General features: G+C 57.8%; 6 protein-coding genes across 6 annotated transcripts; 3 read left to right on the top strand and 3 right to left on the bottom strand.

Moving 5' to 3' along the window:
- Window positions 1–1,627: 1,627 nt before the first annotated feature.
- Window positions 1,628–3,328, top strand: IUM83_12728 (CAMP-specific 3',5'-cyclic phosphodiesterase; the record flags this gene model as incomplete). The annotated part of the gene is made up of 1 exon (XM_067937372.1): window positions 1,628–3,328. The coding sequence occupies one exon, from the start codon at window positions 1,628–1,630 to the stop codon at window positions 3,326–3,328; it is 1,701 nt and encodes a 566-aa protein (XP_067790473.1).
- A 785-nt stretch (window positions 3,329–4,113) lies between these two features.
- Window positions 4,114–5,047, top strand: IUM83_12727 (phosphoserine phosphatase SerB; the record flags this gene model as incomplete). The annotated part of the gene is made up of 4 exons (XM_067937371.1): window positions 4,114–4,325; window positions 4,392–4,510; window positions 4,574–4,796; window positions 4,864–5,047. The coding sequence occupies 4 exons, from the start codon at window positions 4,114–4,116 to the stop codon at window positions 5,045–5,047; spliced, it is 738 nt and encodes a 245-aa protein (XP_067790369.1).
- A 246-nt stretch (window positions 5,048–5,293) lies between these two features.
- IUM83_12726 (Ribosome production factor 2) lies at window positions 5,294–6,331 on the bottom strand (the record flags this gene model as incomplete). Its single annotated transcript, XM_067937370.1, has 1 exon — window positions 5,294–6,331. The coding sequence occupies one exon, from the start codon at window positions 6,329–6,331 to the stop codon at window positions 5,294–5,296; it is 1,038 nt and encodes a 345-aa protein (XP_067790434.1).
- Window positions 6,332–6,603: 272 nt separating this feature from the next.
- IUM83_12725 (rna recognition motif domain containing protein) lies at window positions 6,604–8,051 on the top strand (the record flags this gene model as incomplete). The annotated part of the gene is made up of 5 exons (XM_067937369.1): window positions 6,604–6,704; window positions 6,783–6,844; window positions 6,927–7,102; window positions 7,175–7,473; window positions 7,556–8,051. The coding sequence occupies 5 exons, from the start codon at window positions 6,604–6,606 to the stop codon at window positions 8,049–8,051; spliced, it is 1,134 nt and encodes a 377-aa protein (XP_067790523.1).
- Window positions 8,052–8,329: 278 nt separating this feature from the next.
- Window positions 8,330–9,952, bottom strand: IUM83_12724 (threonine ammonia-lyase, biosynthetic; the record flags this gene model as incomplete). Its single annotated transcript, XM_067937368.1, has 1 exon — window positions 8,330–9,952. The coding sequence occupies one exon, from the start codon at window positions 9,950–9,952 to the stop codon at window positions 8,330–8,332; it is 1,623 nt and encodes a 540-aa protein (XP_067790472.1).
- A 226-nt stretch (window positions 9,953–10,178) lies between these two features.
- Window positions 10,179–12,869, bottom strand: IUM83_12723 (BEACH domain-containing protein; the record flags this gene model as incomplete). The annotated part of the gene is made up of 3 exons (XM_067937367.1): window positions 10,179–10,636; window positions 12,773–12,797; window positions 12,867–12,869. 3 exons carry the CDS (start codon window positions 12,867–12,869, stop codon window positions 10,179–10,181), a joined length of 486 nt encoding a protein of 161 aa, XP_067790447.1.
- Between the last annotated feature and the right edge of the window lie 1,905 nt (window positions 12,870–14,774).

Here is a 14,774-nt window from a genome sequence, read left to right as displayed (position 1 = left end):
TGTTGAGGGCGTCGGTGAACACTTGTGCAGTGAAGCGAGCGGCATTACAATAACTGCGAGGTGGAGCGTGTATTGTAGTGTTTGTGCAGACAATGCCACTGGGAGCTCAACTACGTGTGCATCCTTGCTTGATACTGTACTAGCAAGCTGACAGAGGGTGGTGTGAAGTTGGTGTGGCGATTCGCCAACTGTGGGATCGGGTGTGGTTCACACCATTCCACTCTTGTCTGAAGACACCCTACCCCCACTTGCACATCCCCCTTATATCGCTTTGAGCGGGGAGCCGCTCGCCAGTTCAGAGCCGGCTATATCAGCGCCAATAACGCCGCGACTCACATGTCGAGCGTAAATGGCTCGGCTCCCCGTTCTCGGGCCGCCCCGCTGCCGCTGGAGCTCGACAGGCCGGCAGCCTGGCGCGCTCGTCCGTGGCGGCATTGCCGCGCTGCCGCCTTCGCCGCAATGCAGCCACCTCGCCTGTCCGTACGCGTCCCGAGACGATCACAGCGGGCACGTACCGCGGCAAGCGCCACGTTTTCGTCGGGCGGCGCACTGGTTCTGCCTGCGCTGGGATGGATTCACCGCATGGCTCATGGCAGACGCGGCTTCTGCGGCTCGTGTTGCCGCCGGGCGTGTTCGATTGCGGCCACTCAATCGCGCGTCCGCGGTGTCGGTGCGGCGGAAACCTGGTCCTTCAGCGCGCAACGACTGCAAGCTGACTGCACCGCTTAGCTCGCAGCGGCGTCTGAGCGGGGCTGGCAGCCACAGGCGGCGCACCTGCACTTCTGCACTTCGCGTGTCTGCTTGGCTTGCTTGCGGCCGGCACAAGTTGCAGTTAGGTTTGCCATGCGAGCGCGAAAAAAAGAAACAGTAAACCCTCGCCTCTCCCCGCTGCGAAGTGCGCCGCGCACCGGTTGCCGAGCAACAGGGCGCTTGCGTGAGGGGCATATGGAGAGCGGCGCCGCCGGTTCCGATGACCGGTAGGAAGGCGTCGACAGCCAAGCCTGCAGACGGCGAGCCGCAGGTCGAGTGACGACGCCCATTATTTAACCACGCCGGTCGGTGCTCCTCACGCCGCAGTTGAGCTGTTGGATACGCTGCGAACGACTCGGCCTATAGTCAACTCCAGTGAAAAACGCCAGCGATTGTCACAACTCGTTTCGCGAACAGTGGCATTCGCCGGGTCGCAGCTCGTCGAGGCAATGTGGCTGCGGAGGAATATCAAATCTTCGGGGGAGCTGTGAACCATAAATAGTGCTACAGCTGGGGTCCACATCAGTATGCTGCAGCGTAGGTCATCAGCTGCCGCGGCTCGGCGCCGAAGGAGAGCGCTGTTTTGGCGCCCCCTCGCTCCGGTGAGACACTCAGCAATGCTGCCCAGAAAGCGGCGGAGAGCCGTGCGAGGTTTCCAGGCCGCGTGGGAGCCTCGGGGACATGGGGTTCGTTGCCATTTACAGTCTTGCGGGGACGAGTAGAACGACGGACAGGTAGTTGGCACTCGCGGAGCGCGGGGATCGGCCGGAGCAGCAGCAGCAGTAGCAGGCAGACAGCAGGTGCAGGTCGGACCCTCTTCGCAGCGCAGCGCAGCACCACGTTCTCACACTTCGTCGCCTCCGAGTCGCGAGCCTTCATGACTCGCCGCATGGACCACTTCTTCGTGTCCCGAGCCCCCCAGTCGGTCGTGGTGGCCGCCCCGCCCTCCTCCTCAGCGCCCGGTGCGTCCTCCTCGGCGCCCAACAGCCCCACGTGCTTCGTGTTCGAGGCGCGGCGCGAGGACCCCACGCCCGTGGACGACGACGATGACCTGGAGAGCCGCAAGTTCGAGCTCAAGCTCGGCAGCGAGATGCACCTCCCCGTGACCAAGTCGGCCGACGTGCGCGCCAGCCCCGTGGGCGGCGCCGACTACGTGTTCGAGAAGCAGGACCTCAAGTCCTCCTCCTCGTCGTCCATGACGACCAACAGGTTCAGGACAGGGGCCATCGAGGCCAAGATTAAAACGCTAGCCTCCTATTTAAAGTCGGTCTCGGCCGGCATCCGGAGTCGCGGCATGTCCTTCGACCGCGCACGCCTCACGCAGGCGTACTACCGGAGGTCGGTGCCCACGCCGGCCGCCATGCGCACCAAGCTCAACGTCATCGTGTCTAGGCATAGCAGCGGCGAGCACCAGACCACCTTGTCGTGGGACGACATCGACGAGGAGGAGTCCATGAGCTTCGGCGACCTTAACGAGGTCATGGCCGCCACCCCGACCTCGAGGAAACGTGGCCACCCGAGCGAGATTTTCTGCGAGGCCGAGATCCGCCAGATCTGCGCTCGCTGTGAAGTGCCGGACCAGTACGTCGAGCAGGTTGTGCAGATCGTCAAGACGTCGTTCGGCACGCCCGACCTGGATGTGATCGCCCTGGAGGAGTTCATGCCGGGCAACGTGGTCGTGTTCGTGGGCACCCTCATCTTCGAGAGCATCGACTGCAGCGAGGAGTTCGTGGACCTCAGCGTCGTGCCGTGCTTCTTGAGGCATATTCAGGAACGTTACGACGGAACCATGCCGTTTCACAACGCCACCCACGCAGCCGACGTGATGCACACGCTGTTCATGATGCTGTGGAACACGAGTCTGGGCGTGAAGATCTCGCAGCACAACCAGGTTGGCGCACTGCTGGCGGCGGTGATGCACGACGTGGAGCACGTCGGCTTGACCAACGACTATCTGATCAAGACTAGCCACCCCATTGCTCAGAAGTACCCCACGAAGGCGCCGATGGAGTCCAAGCACATGGACCTCGCTCTGCAGGCGATCGTGGACCCCAAGTTCGACGTCCTATCCAAGTTGTCACCAGTCCAACGCGACCAGGTGCTCGAGGTCGTGCGTGAGACGATTTCCGCGACAGCTCTTATTTATCAACCCGAGCTGCTCGCCGAGATCAACAACACGACGGCCGAGGAATGGAAGATGCTGGAGGATGAGAAGGCGGTGCTGCCGCAGAGCCTGCAGGTGCGCGCGCTGCGCATCGCCATGCACGTGAGCGATATCAGCCAGACCATGAAGCCGTTCACGAACCACAAGAAGTGGGTCTTCCGCCTCAACGACGAGTACTACAAGCAGGGCGAGCTGGACGCGCGCGAGCAGCGTGGCGTGAGCCCGTCGTTCTGCTTTCGTGACCAGTGGACGTACACGAGCTTCCTGACGGGCCAGGTGTGCTTCCTTAGGAAGCTGGCACTTCCGGCCGTGGTGACCCTCAACAGCATCCCGTGGCTGGATGTGAACGAGCTCGTGAACGGCATCGAGAAGAACATTGCCGAGTGGGAGCAGCAGGAGGCTGCCTCCCGCTAGCGCACGCATGTATTATCGGATATGTTGCATGTTGGAGTATGAGAGCGTTTGCTGTAGAACTATAATGCACATTGCAGAAATAAATTGAACGCTACATCTACCAGCACACAACTGAAGCATCTTAACTGTTTTTTCCATCTCCATTGCTGCATGAAGAACGCCTTCCCGTGCCTCCTCAAGCTTGAGGCCGTTTCGACGAAGCGCTCCGACACGCGGCCGGGCAGCGTTCTCCGCAAACTCAGTCTGTGTCCAGTGCAGCTGCTTGAGACACGCCGGGCGTCGGCTGAGCAAGCGAGCAAAGGCGGAGCCTCTCGCTGCGCTCGTTCTCGCAAAAGGCAACTTGTTCATGCGAATGTAGCCATCTCGTCTCAGCACTGGCGCCACCGGACGAAGTTCCGAACGCATCATGACACAGTATGTACACTTTCTACCACCACCCGTGTCCCCAATCGGCGTGTTGTGAAAAGGAGCCGCTCGCTGACGCACCGCAAAGGCCAATCAACTCGGCACTCACCAACAACTTCGACCTCCCCGATCGCAATGCTCGCGCACCGCTTGACCAAGCTCACCCGCTCCGTGGCCGCACCGGTAAGCTGCGCAATGTCCGCATCCCCCTCTTCGCCTTGCTGTGCCCCCCACGTACTGATGGGAGGGGCAGATAAAGCCCTCGGATGGGAGAGCATTGGCCTCGGCCTTGATGTCGACGCCAATAGTCCTCGCCATTTATTGAACAGCCCAGTTCCGCTCACTAACACGTAGTCTTGTGGCATGCAACCGACACGCACATGACTGTCATCGATCAGCACCACGTGCGCGCGCTCTCCGTGCTCGACCGCTTCACGTCGTCCCCGACGCAGGCCGAGACCGTGAGCGACATCTGGCGCTCCGTCGGCGCCGTGTGCTTTGACGTTGACAGCACCGTGTGTGAGGACGAGGGCATCGACGTGCTTGCCGAGCACTGCGGTGCTGGCAAAGCCGTCAAGGAGTGGACCACCAAGTGCGTTCGCCGCTGGAGCTGCATGTTGAAGTAGGGGACTCATGCGTGTGGATGTTTTTAATGCAGGGCCATGAACGGCAATGTCAAGTTTGAGGACGCGCTCGCGGCACGGCTGGACATTATCAAGCCGTCGAGACAGGACATCCAGGACTGCTTGAAGCAGCACCCGCCCAAGTTCACGCCGGGTACGGGCAGCAGAGCAACGAGATTGTGGATGCAAACTCATGGTTGTGTTGGTATACGCGCAGGCATCAAGAAGCTGATGTCGACGTTGCAGGACAAGGGCATCGCCGTGTTCCTCGTGTCGGGCGGCTTCCGCCTTATGATCGAACCCGTCGCCGAGGAGGTGGGCATCCCTCTGTACAACATCTACGCCAACACCATCTTCTTTGACGACGACGGCAACTACAGCGGCTTCGACGATGCGGAGCTCACGTCGCGTGACGGTGGCAAGGCCAAGGCCATTGAAGTGTATGTTGATGCCAGAGCCGATGGTACACTTCTACCTGTGTCACTGACTAATTATTGCGTTGTCCAGCATCAAGCGTATTCACGGCTACGAGAAGATCGCAATGGTCGGTGATGGCGTCACGGACCTCCAGGCCCGACCGCCTGCTGACCTGTTCGTCGGCTTCGGTGGTATCGTCACCCGCGACGTTGTGAAGGAGGGAGCCGACCTTTTTGTCACGGACTTCGGCCACCTGACCAAGTTGCTGCAGTAGAGACTTCAAAACGACCAAGATGGCCTGACAGGATAAAGCAAAAAATGCAGGTCCTCCTGTCTTAGCAAACCCCCGTTGGCCGCACATTGGAAAACGACCTCACGGGCGTTTGCTCATGTGGACATGTTGTATGCCAGCTAGAAAGATGTGATCCATACACATGAACAAGTTGCGCTCCATGCGCTGTTTTGTGATGTCAAAAAAGTAAACGCCTTGTTCGTCTAAAAGCTAGCCATGATCTATACATTAGTCTTCCATCTCGATGTCGCCCTCGTCGTTTCCGGCGTCCTCCGCGTTCTTGCTGTTCTTGAGCTCGGCGGGCGTTTTGCGCAGCGCCTTCACCCGGCGGCTCTGCATCGAGTAAATATCCTGGTGGTCCATGTGAATACGGCCCAACTTGTCGCCCGTGAGCTCGTCGCGAGAGATGTTCTTAACCTTCTTGGGCGCCAGGCCCTTGGGCTTCTTGGTGGCGAGCTTCATCAGGTCCGCCGAGGCGAACTTGGTGCGGCGGAACTCGAGGTCGAAGCGCGGGCCCATCTCGTCCAGCTCCACGCGCGGGTGCGACTCGTCGCCCTTCTTGAAGTCGATCGAGTACGAGCGGAAGAACACCTTCTCCTTCCAGGCTGTGCACACGATGACGTGGTCCAGGCCCTTGACGTTGACGCTCTGCACGACGGTGCCGCGGAAGGTGTCCAGCAGCAGGTTCTTGAGCTTCATGAAGGCCTCGACGCTCTCCCACTGGTCGCCCGTGAACACGAAGCTGGGCTTGGAGCCGGGCGCCTTCTTGCTCTTGCACTTGAAGGCGCTGATGGCCTTGAAGTTGGAGAAGCCGAACTCCATGACGTCCAGGATGTGGCCGTCGAAGGTGCGGCCGAACACGAGGTTGTTCGGGCGCTTCTTGGTGCTGCTGCCCACGAGGAAGAGGCTGGCGTCGTTCTTCTGCGTCAAGAACTCGATCTTGTTCTCGTCGTCGAACACGTGGATGTCGTTCTTCTTGCCCATGAACTTGGCGAACGGCGCCTTGAGCATGCGCAGGTCGCGCAGCAGCTCGTTCACCTCCTCGCTCGTCTTGTTGCCGCGCAGCACCAGCAGGTTCTTGGTGTTCTCCACGAGCTTGGGCTCCTTGGCCTTGATGGCGCGCTGCACATGGGCCTTCACGCGCTTGGGCTTGGCCACGCTCGTCACCTTGCGGCTCTGCCGGGCCGCCTGCTTGGCCACCTTCTTGTTGGCGCGCAGGGCCTGCTTGCCCGCCGTGTTCTTGATGAGCTTGCCGCCGCCTGCCATGCTGCCGTCGACTGGTTCTGCTGTGATCGCCTCCGTCGGCGACTTCCAGCCCAGCAGCTCCGTCTGATTGGCCGCGCTTGATTGGTGGTGGGCGGCACGGCACCTACTGACGTCCCCACGCACTGAATTACGTTAATTAACTACTGTAAGTCAGTTACCCGTGAACCGTTATTAACTGGAAGATCAGTAGATTTGTCCAGGCTGCTTGCACGGCCGTGATAGAGATACACGACAACTCAACCGCAGGAAACGAGAGCAGCAGCAGCAAGAGCATGGCGCAGAACCTGAGCTTCGCGCGCGGCGGCACCAGCTCCTGGGCCGACGACGACGACGCGGACTTCCAGCCGCTGCCCGTGGCCCCCAAGATCGCGCAGTGCGTTGGCTGTCGCTGCCGCTTGAAGCGCGGCCCAGCTGTTCCTTTCTTCCAGTTAACCTTCTCTTCTCGCCGCAGGTCGGAGCCCCCGCAGCCCATCGAGGAGGAGGAGATCCAGCACCACGAGCAGCAGCGCGACGGTACGGCAGCGTCCCCGCCTCGGGCGTGAGGCGTCTACGCCAGTGGATTGACACGTCGCGCGTTCGTTGACATGCATGACAGAGCCGCGTCGCGGAGGCTACAGCGACGACCGCCGTGGCGGCTACCAGGACGAGCGCCGCGGCGGCTATGGCGACCGTCGCGGAGGGTACGACGACCGTCGTGGCGGCTACGACGAGCGCCGTGCGCCGCGTGAGGAGCGCCCCAAGAACCCGGTGCCGGACGTGGGGCCATGGAAGGTGAAGAAAGATGTGGACGCTCGCTCTGGGTGGGTGCGAGGACTGACGGAGTGGGTGGGTGCTTGATCGCAGCTCTTCGTGGGCAACCTGTCGTTCCGTCTGACGGAGGACGACGTGGCGGACTTCATCGGCCCGCAGGGCATCAAGGACATCCGCTTCCCGCGCGACTACGACAACCGCCCCAAGGGCTTCGCCTACGTGGAGTTCTACGACAGGGAGCAGCTGGTGGAGGCGCTCAAGCTCGACGGCGAGAACCTGGATGGACGCCAGGTCAAGCTGGACGTGGCGCTGGACCGCGAACGCGAGCGCAAGCCGCGCGACAGCGGCTTCTTCGAGAAGCGCAACGACCGCTCGTCGAACGACCGCTACCGGTGAGAAGTGTGTGGCTGCTTTGCCCGTTTGGTGCTGTGTTTACTGAAATGCGACGTTGTGTAATGACCAACGTGACTGCAGTGAGAGCAACAACGCCCCGCGTGAGCGCCACCGGTTGACGCTGCTGCCGCGCACCACTTCCTCCGAGAAGAAGGACTCCGATACACACAAGCCTAGCATCTTCGGTGACGCGAAGCCTCGCGATGAGGCTGCGTACCTGGAGCGTAAGAAGGCTCTCGACCAGGAACGCAAGGCCAAGGCCAAGGCGGAGAAGGAGGCCAAAGCTAAGGCCAAGGCGGATGCGGAGGCTGCGGCGCTGGCTCGTAAGAACAGCCATGATGAGGCCCCTCGTGGTGGCCGTGGCCGCGGCCGCGGTGACCGTCGCCCCGTGGAGAGTGGCCGTGGTCGTGGGGGACACGCAAAGGAGGACGCTCCGGCTCGGAAGGCGGAGTCTCGCCCGAAGCGTCCTGAGCCGAAGCGCGCTGAGCCTCCTACGACGAAGATCTCGGCCCCTGCCGCCACGAAGACGGCCAACGCGTTCAACCTCCTCGACGATTCCGACTCGGACTCGGATTAGAGCGGTGCGGAACGTTCGCTTCCCTAGTGCTAGTGCGGGCGGGTGCTGCGTTCTCGTATCGCCTTCATCCAGACAGCGTCGGGCAGTCATAGTCAGCGAACTCACAGTTCAGTTAGCTTCGCTACGTCGCATCAGTTTTATCGATCGCTGCGTATAGCTTAGTGTTGTCATTTGCCATGTTGTTGGCTCCCTCTTCACCTCAACCGACCGATGAAAGACACTAAAGTTCACAACACAAACCATGCCATGTCTCTATCCATTTTTTATACAACCGCGCTTTAGAGCATGAACTCCTGGTACATCTCGTTGTCCGTTTCCTCGTGGAAGACGTACGCCAACTGGTTGAGAAAAGCCTGGAAGCGCTCATGATCCTCTTCAGGGACCTGGAAGCCCACTAGTACCCGACCAACATCGGCGCCGTGGTTCCGGTAGTGGAATAGACTGATGTTCCACGAGCTTTGCAGTGCCTCCAAGAACGTGGCTAGAGCGCGCGGGCGGTCCGGGAACTCGAAGCGATACAGTCGCTCGTTCTGCTTAACATCGCCACGGGCTCTCCCGCCGGCGAGGTATCGCGTGTGCACCTTGGCCAGCTCATTGTCGGAGAGATCGATCACCTGGTAAGCTCCACCGCGAGCAAAACCCAATGGAGATTCCTCCTCCTGGAGCTCACGGATGGCAGCAGCCGCGTGCTCGGCACTAGGCGAGTGGAACGAAAGGTGCACCCGAGCCTTCTTCGAGTCGGCGTAGCGGTAGCTGAACTCGGTGATGCGGACGCCCACAGCATCTAGCCGGCGGTTGAGACGCAGGAACGCGCCTGGGTTCTCGTCAATCTCCACGGCAAGTAGCCTCTCGTGCGAGTCCGCGCGCTCGGACACAAAGCGCAGACGAGCGAAGTCGATGTTCGCCCCGGACGTGACAGCGACAAACTGGCAGCCCGAAAGTCCGCGCGTTTTGGCGTACTGCGTCATACCGGCGATCGACAGCACGCCTGCCGGCTCGAGGATCGTACGGGTGTCATTGAAACCCGCCTTGATCGCAGCGCAGATCTCATCGGTCGAGACCGTCACCATCTCGTCCACGTATTCCGCACACACGCGGAACGTCTCCGACCCCACCCGCTTCACGGCCGCGCCATCAGCGAAGAGGCCAACGTGGTCCAGCTCGACCACCTTTCCGGCCTTCAGCGACGCCGTCATACCAGCGGCATCCGCCGCCTCGACTCCAATCACCTTGACGCTCGGTCGGATCTGCTTGACCCAGGCCGCAATACCCGCGAGCATGCCGCCGCCTCCGGACGGAACAAAGATGGCGTCCAGCTTGTCTCCTGAGCCGCTGGTTTGCTGCAGGATCTCCATGCCCACGGTGCCCTGTCCAGCGATGACGTACGGGTCGTCGAAGGGCAGGATCATGGTGAGCTTCTCCTCCTGCACGAGTCTGCGGGCCTCCGCCGCCGCGTCGTCGAACGTCTTGCCGTGGAGCACGATGTCCACGCAGTCTCCGCCGTGGTGGCGCACCGAGTTGACCTTGATGTCTGGCGTGGCCAGCGGCATGACGATCTTAGCACGGATGCCGAGTTTGCGAGCCGACAGCGCCACGCCCTGCGCGTGGTTGCCGGCCGAGCAGCACACGCAGCCGGCCGCCTTCTCCTCGGGCGACAGGCTGGCCATCTTGTTGTAGGCGCCGCGGATCTTGAAGCTGAACACGGGCTGCATGTCCTCGCGCTTGAGCAACACGCGGTTCTGCAGCGCGTGCGACAGCGCCGGCGCCTCCTGCAGCGGCGTCTGCTCCGCCACGTCGTACGCGCGCGACTCGAGGATCATGCGGCGGTAGTTGGGCGGCGACTGTGTGGACACGCGGCGCGCGGTGGCGCCCAGACGCAACAGACTCGAGCGGCGCAGCATGATCCTGGTACAGTAGCGGTCTGTGCGGGGATCCTAAATTATCGGAATGGCACAATTGGAGACCGAGCCGACGCACTCGAAACGCTGTTTGCGCATGTGGTACAAAAACCGCGTATTTTTCTTGTGGCGGCTCAAACCCATGGAAACGTTTCAGGGTATCCCGAAAAATAGGTGATCACTCTCGTACTTTACCACCGTTGAAGTGGGTTTTTTTCAGACTGCAAATCTATCGATGCATGGCGGTGGGGGACGAGCTGGGCAGGGACGCCGTCCACACGGAGAGTTGGCCGTCTCGTGTCCCGGTGAAGAGCTTGCGCTTGTCCGGCGTGACGCACAGAGCGGTGATGGCGCTGTTTGGCGTCACTTTATGGCGACCCTGCAGCTCGATGATCCAATCTTCCTTCCGCCGACTGCGTTGGGAGTGATCGGCCTGGTCGCGAGCGCCAGATTGGGAGTACGCCCAGACACAGAGAGTGCCGTCGGCGTGCCCGGTCACGACGTGCTTCTCAGCGCCCCACTCGCACGCTTCTCCGCGGTTTACCCCAAGCGATGTGATGGGGACCGGAGAGAGGGCTGTTGGGTCCTGGAAGACGATAACGCTGTCATCCAGTCGCACGCGGAGCGCTCCGTTGACGTTGTATACACCAAACGTTGATCCAGCAGCGACAACGATGTCGCCCGTCACTTCGTTAATGCAAATCGCGGTAATGCATTGTGCTCTTCTTCCAGTGACAGCGTCTTGACCACAAATCGACGGCAGTTGGCGGATGAATCTGCGGCGGTTCAGGTCCCAGAGAATAGCGACGCCGCCGGTGCAGCCGCTCACGAGAACACTGTACGCTCGACTTGCTTGCAGCGCCGTTATGCGCTTGTGATGGGCTGGTGTCCTGACTGTCCCCATCAACGTAAGCGACCGCGTACTGGATTGTCCCAATGTCGTGTACGTGCGGCGCCGATGGGGAGCACTCAATGACGATGCTGCCGCTAATGACGTTGCCACCGCTGCAGCTGAAGACGATGTAGCTGAAGCGGAGGAAGTCGCAGAAGCGGCTGCAATTGAAGCAGCTAAGGAACGCCGGCTTGAATTGAACCTCCACATGCGAAGCACAGGCAAACCCGGGCTACTCGTGATGACAATGCGACCATCAGTCGTGATTGTTGCCACATCAATATCTGCATCCAGCTCCAATGATGCTACCACCTTTGAGTCTCCTCCATGGCCACCAATATCTGTCGAACCAGCCGAAACAAACTTCACTGAACGATCTTGGAAGCCCCACGCAAGATATTCGTTGTTACGCGGAGGGATCAAAAGACACTTCGGCCCCACAGCAGCAACTCGATCATCTCTCCCAACCCCACCACTTGACCATGCAATGTGATGAATATTGGTGTTGCTGCTTGACGCTGAGCTGGATGTTTGTTGCCCACGCCGATAAAAAGCAAGAAGTGGATTAACAGGAACCTGCCGTCGCGGTTCCTGTTGGAGCAGTGCCGAATTCTCGAGAACAGGAGAAGGGATCACCTCCGTCGCACTAACAAATGTGCCACTGAGTCCTGGACCACTGGATAGAATAGTTTGCATCCGAGTAATGATTTCTCCTCCTTCCAGAAAGGAACTCGCGAGGGCAGCACGGGCAGTCACCGGAGAAGCCGCAGCTCTACTGTCACCCCCAATCCCGTTTTCAGTAGACATACTTGGCGCAACTTGAGCATTGCTAACGCCGGATGTAGGCCCCAAGGAACCCCCAAAAAGCGAACTATTGGTTGCAACGTTCGTGCTTACCGGGCCAGTAGTGGGTGTTCTAACGGGATGCGCAGTCCGAAAAAGTTGCGACGGAGTTTGACCAAACTCGGTAATTTGGTCAAGAATCGCACGTTTAGACGAGGCGTCCGTGATAGCGTCCAAATCTACTGAACCTTCGTATGTAAGGTGGTAAAAGACGTTGCAGGCGTCAACTGCTGCTTGGCCCTGCTGTTTAAAACCAAATATTAGATCAATCCAATGGTGCAGATTTGACGATACGTATGAACTTTCAAGTGCCGCTCGGTTCAACCGCACAAATTCTGTAGGCGAACCATTCGCCCAAGGAGGGAGCTCGACATCACCGACAGTGACACCTGTCTGGCTTGTTCCAAACGCACACTCATTCACGTTTTCAAGAAACTCCGGCAAGTAGAAAAACTCGGGAATGAGTTCTTTCACATCTTGAGTACCATTTTGAGCACCTTCGAAACCCGCTGCGCTCTTCCAGGCGCCTACGATACTCGTGAACAATCTGTCAGCGTGGTCAAACTTTCCACCGTGAAGTCGCCGGAAGTGAGAGGTGAATGGCTCCAGACGCATTAGGTAGTGAAGCGTAATAGCGGCAGATGAGTAATGTGTACCATAATGAAATGGTCGGGAGCCAAGTGGATGATCACCGGACTCTTCTTCAACCATGCCAACGGATTCCATCAAGCCTTCATAGCGGGTTCGAAACTCCTCTTCACGGCGAAGTGCTCCCATAGGCTTGCTCAAATCTCGATACACACCCGGGTCGCTCAAGTCTAAGATCACCGATTCGTAATCAGCTATTACCCATGGAAACACAGGGTACTGAGTAAGATCATTGTAAGACCTCCCGGCAAGAGTGTTGAGGTGCATGAGGTATGCAAAATTGGATATGTCCCCTTGAACCCAGCGCTCTGTCATACTGTTACGCAGCAGTTTACGCAACTGGGAATACAAATCACCCCCTCCAGACACTCCATCTAGACCACTGGCTGCACCTTGAACGTTAGGGCATCTGCTTAAGAGTGCATGAAACACAAACTCACGCTGTTCCAGTGATTCAAAAGTAACCTATACATAAAACGAGTGAACATTAGCAAAATGAGGCTTCAACTTTGTGATAAGTGCAACGGAGCTTACCAGATAGTTTCTGCCGTCGTTTGCAAAAAGCTCGAGGGCTACGTGCCGAAGTTGATATCTGCGTTTGTGCAGCTCTGTAATGTCTTCGTAAGCCCAAAATCGGCACTGGTGGATGTCTTTCGGTGTAGCTGCCGGCTGAGAATGATTGGGTGATTCCAGCAGACGCCAACTTAATCGACGTTCCAGCAACGTGGTGGATCCTAGTGGAACTTCTGCGACCCGAAACTGCGAATTTTGCCGTGTAAAATCATGTTCAATACTACCAGGAGGAGAAAGCATTTGCTGATTCAGTCGCTGGTAGTTGTCAATGATATAAACGTGATCGTTACATAGCAAAAACACACCCGGGCAAGAATCCATGCCATCGATTCGCAAACAGTCGTAGATGTCTGCTATATCGTCTCCCGGCATTAGCAGTGGTCGAAGTTTTTCATCTACGACTTCTTCCGCGTTGCTAGAGCCAGCAGCGCTCTCAGAAATGGATGGGCTCTCTGCCGCGTTGTTATTAGTAGCCTTTTCTTCCTCAAGCTCCTCAGCACTATCATCACCGTTAGGGACACTCTCTTGGCGGGCTGACAGTCGACGAAATCGCCAACTTTCGCGTCGAGATGGACGCCGCTCATTCTTCACGTATTTGTTATACAAAGCTTCAAATGACCCCTTGCGAAGCTGTCCTCTTGAATTTAGAACCGCGGAGGATGAAGTGCTGGTGCTTAATGCTCTTTTAGTGTAATGATGTTTCGCATGCATACTTTCGTCGGATCTCTGTCGCATCATGCGATGTTTTACCGTTATTGAATTATCTCGAGAAATTGTTGCGCATATGGCGGTATCTGAATCCGAATAGCGACGACGAGGTAGTTGCAGTTCACTGCTCATTTCCTTCGAAGAAGAATTTCGCGTTTGTAGTTCGCTGATAGACTCATGCAAGTGCGATGGGGATGAGTGCTGGTCCCTCAAACTGAGCATGGCTTCCGGCGACTGAATGATTCGCGAAAGCCGTTTACGCATTCGATACGGACCTTCTGTAAAGTCCAACCTCCAGGAGAAATGGTGACAAGTATCCGACACTAGCTCATACCCACTCTGGTTTGCGATCTTGGTCACCATGCCAGAATTAGTAATACCAAATGGCACGGTTTCAACAGCGTTTGCAGAACGCCTTTGAGCGGATAATTCAAATGCGCTTCTTTGGAAGTCTAGCCCCAGTTTTTCCCATTGGCGTACGATAAACTTTTGGCGATCCACACGGTCTTGTCTCCACTTAAGTTGGCGACGGAACTCACTCTGTTGCGTGCTCAACAAAGATTTAACATAATCATTTTCCATCGATAATAACCAGTCGTATCGAGCATCAAACTGTTTTTCATACTTATTTTTCCGGTGCGCCGCTTTCTTGTGGTACGTTGCCCATAACTCGTGCACAGTTTCCTTGGTTTCCATCACAGCACTGATAAAGACGCGATCAAGATTGTTCTCTAGTTCCTTCAAGGGCGGTCCAACAAGCTCTAACCATTTTGAAAACTTGACAAAGGATGGTGAGTGCACGATACCATTTTCTTGTGGCCCGTTAGATCTTGTTGTGGAGCCCAACAGGACGTCAAATCCGTTCTTCATCAAATTTACTGAGTATGCAGGCGCTCCACTTTTCCGAATCTCAACAGTCAGTATATCATCCATGAATGCTCGTTGGAGGAGAATGAGATCTATCCACAACTGTGCTGCCACTTCTTGAAGCGCGAAAACGCTGGGGTCAGCTAGTAACTGGAGTAAGTATCGGCAAAAACACCCAAGAAATGCTTTGTCTTGGTTGTTTTGTGAATCGAACACAACTTCACGGTACAAATGAATTTGCTTGAGCATAGCTTCCAGTTCTGCGTCCCCCACCTCCGCGCCCCGGCCATGGCA

The sequence above is a fragment of the Phytophthora cinnamomi genome (assembly GCF_018691715.1).
Source record: "Phytophthora cinnamomi strain GKB4 chromosome Unknown Contig46, whole genome shotgun sequence".
NCBI lineage: Eukaryota > Oomycota > Peronosporomycetes > Peronosporales > Peronosporaceae > Phytophthora > Phytophthora cinnamomi.
The sequence above is the reverse complement of the archived record's forward strand: the minus strand, read 5'-3'. Positions and strand labels throughout refer to the sequence as shown.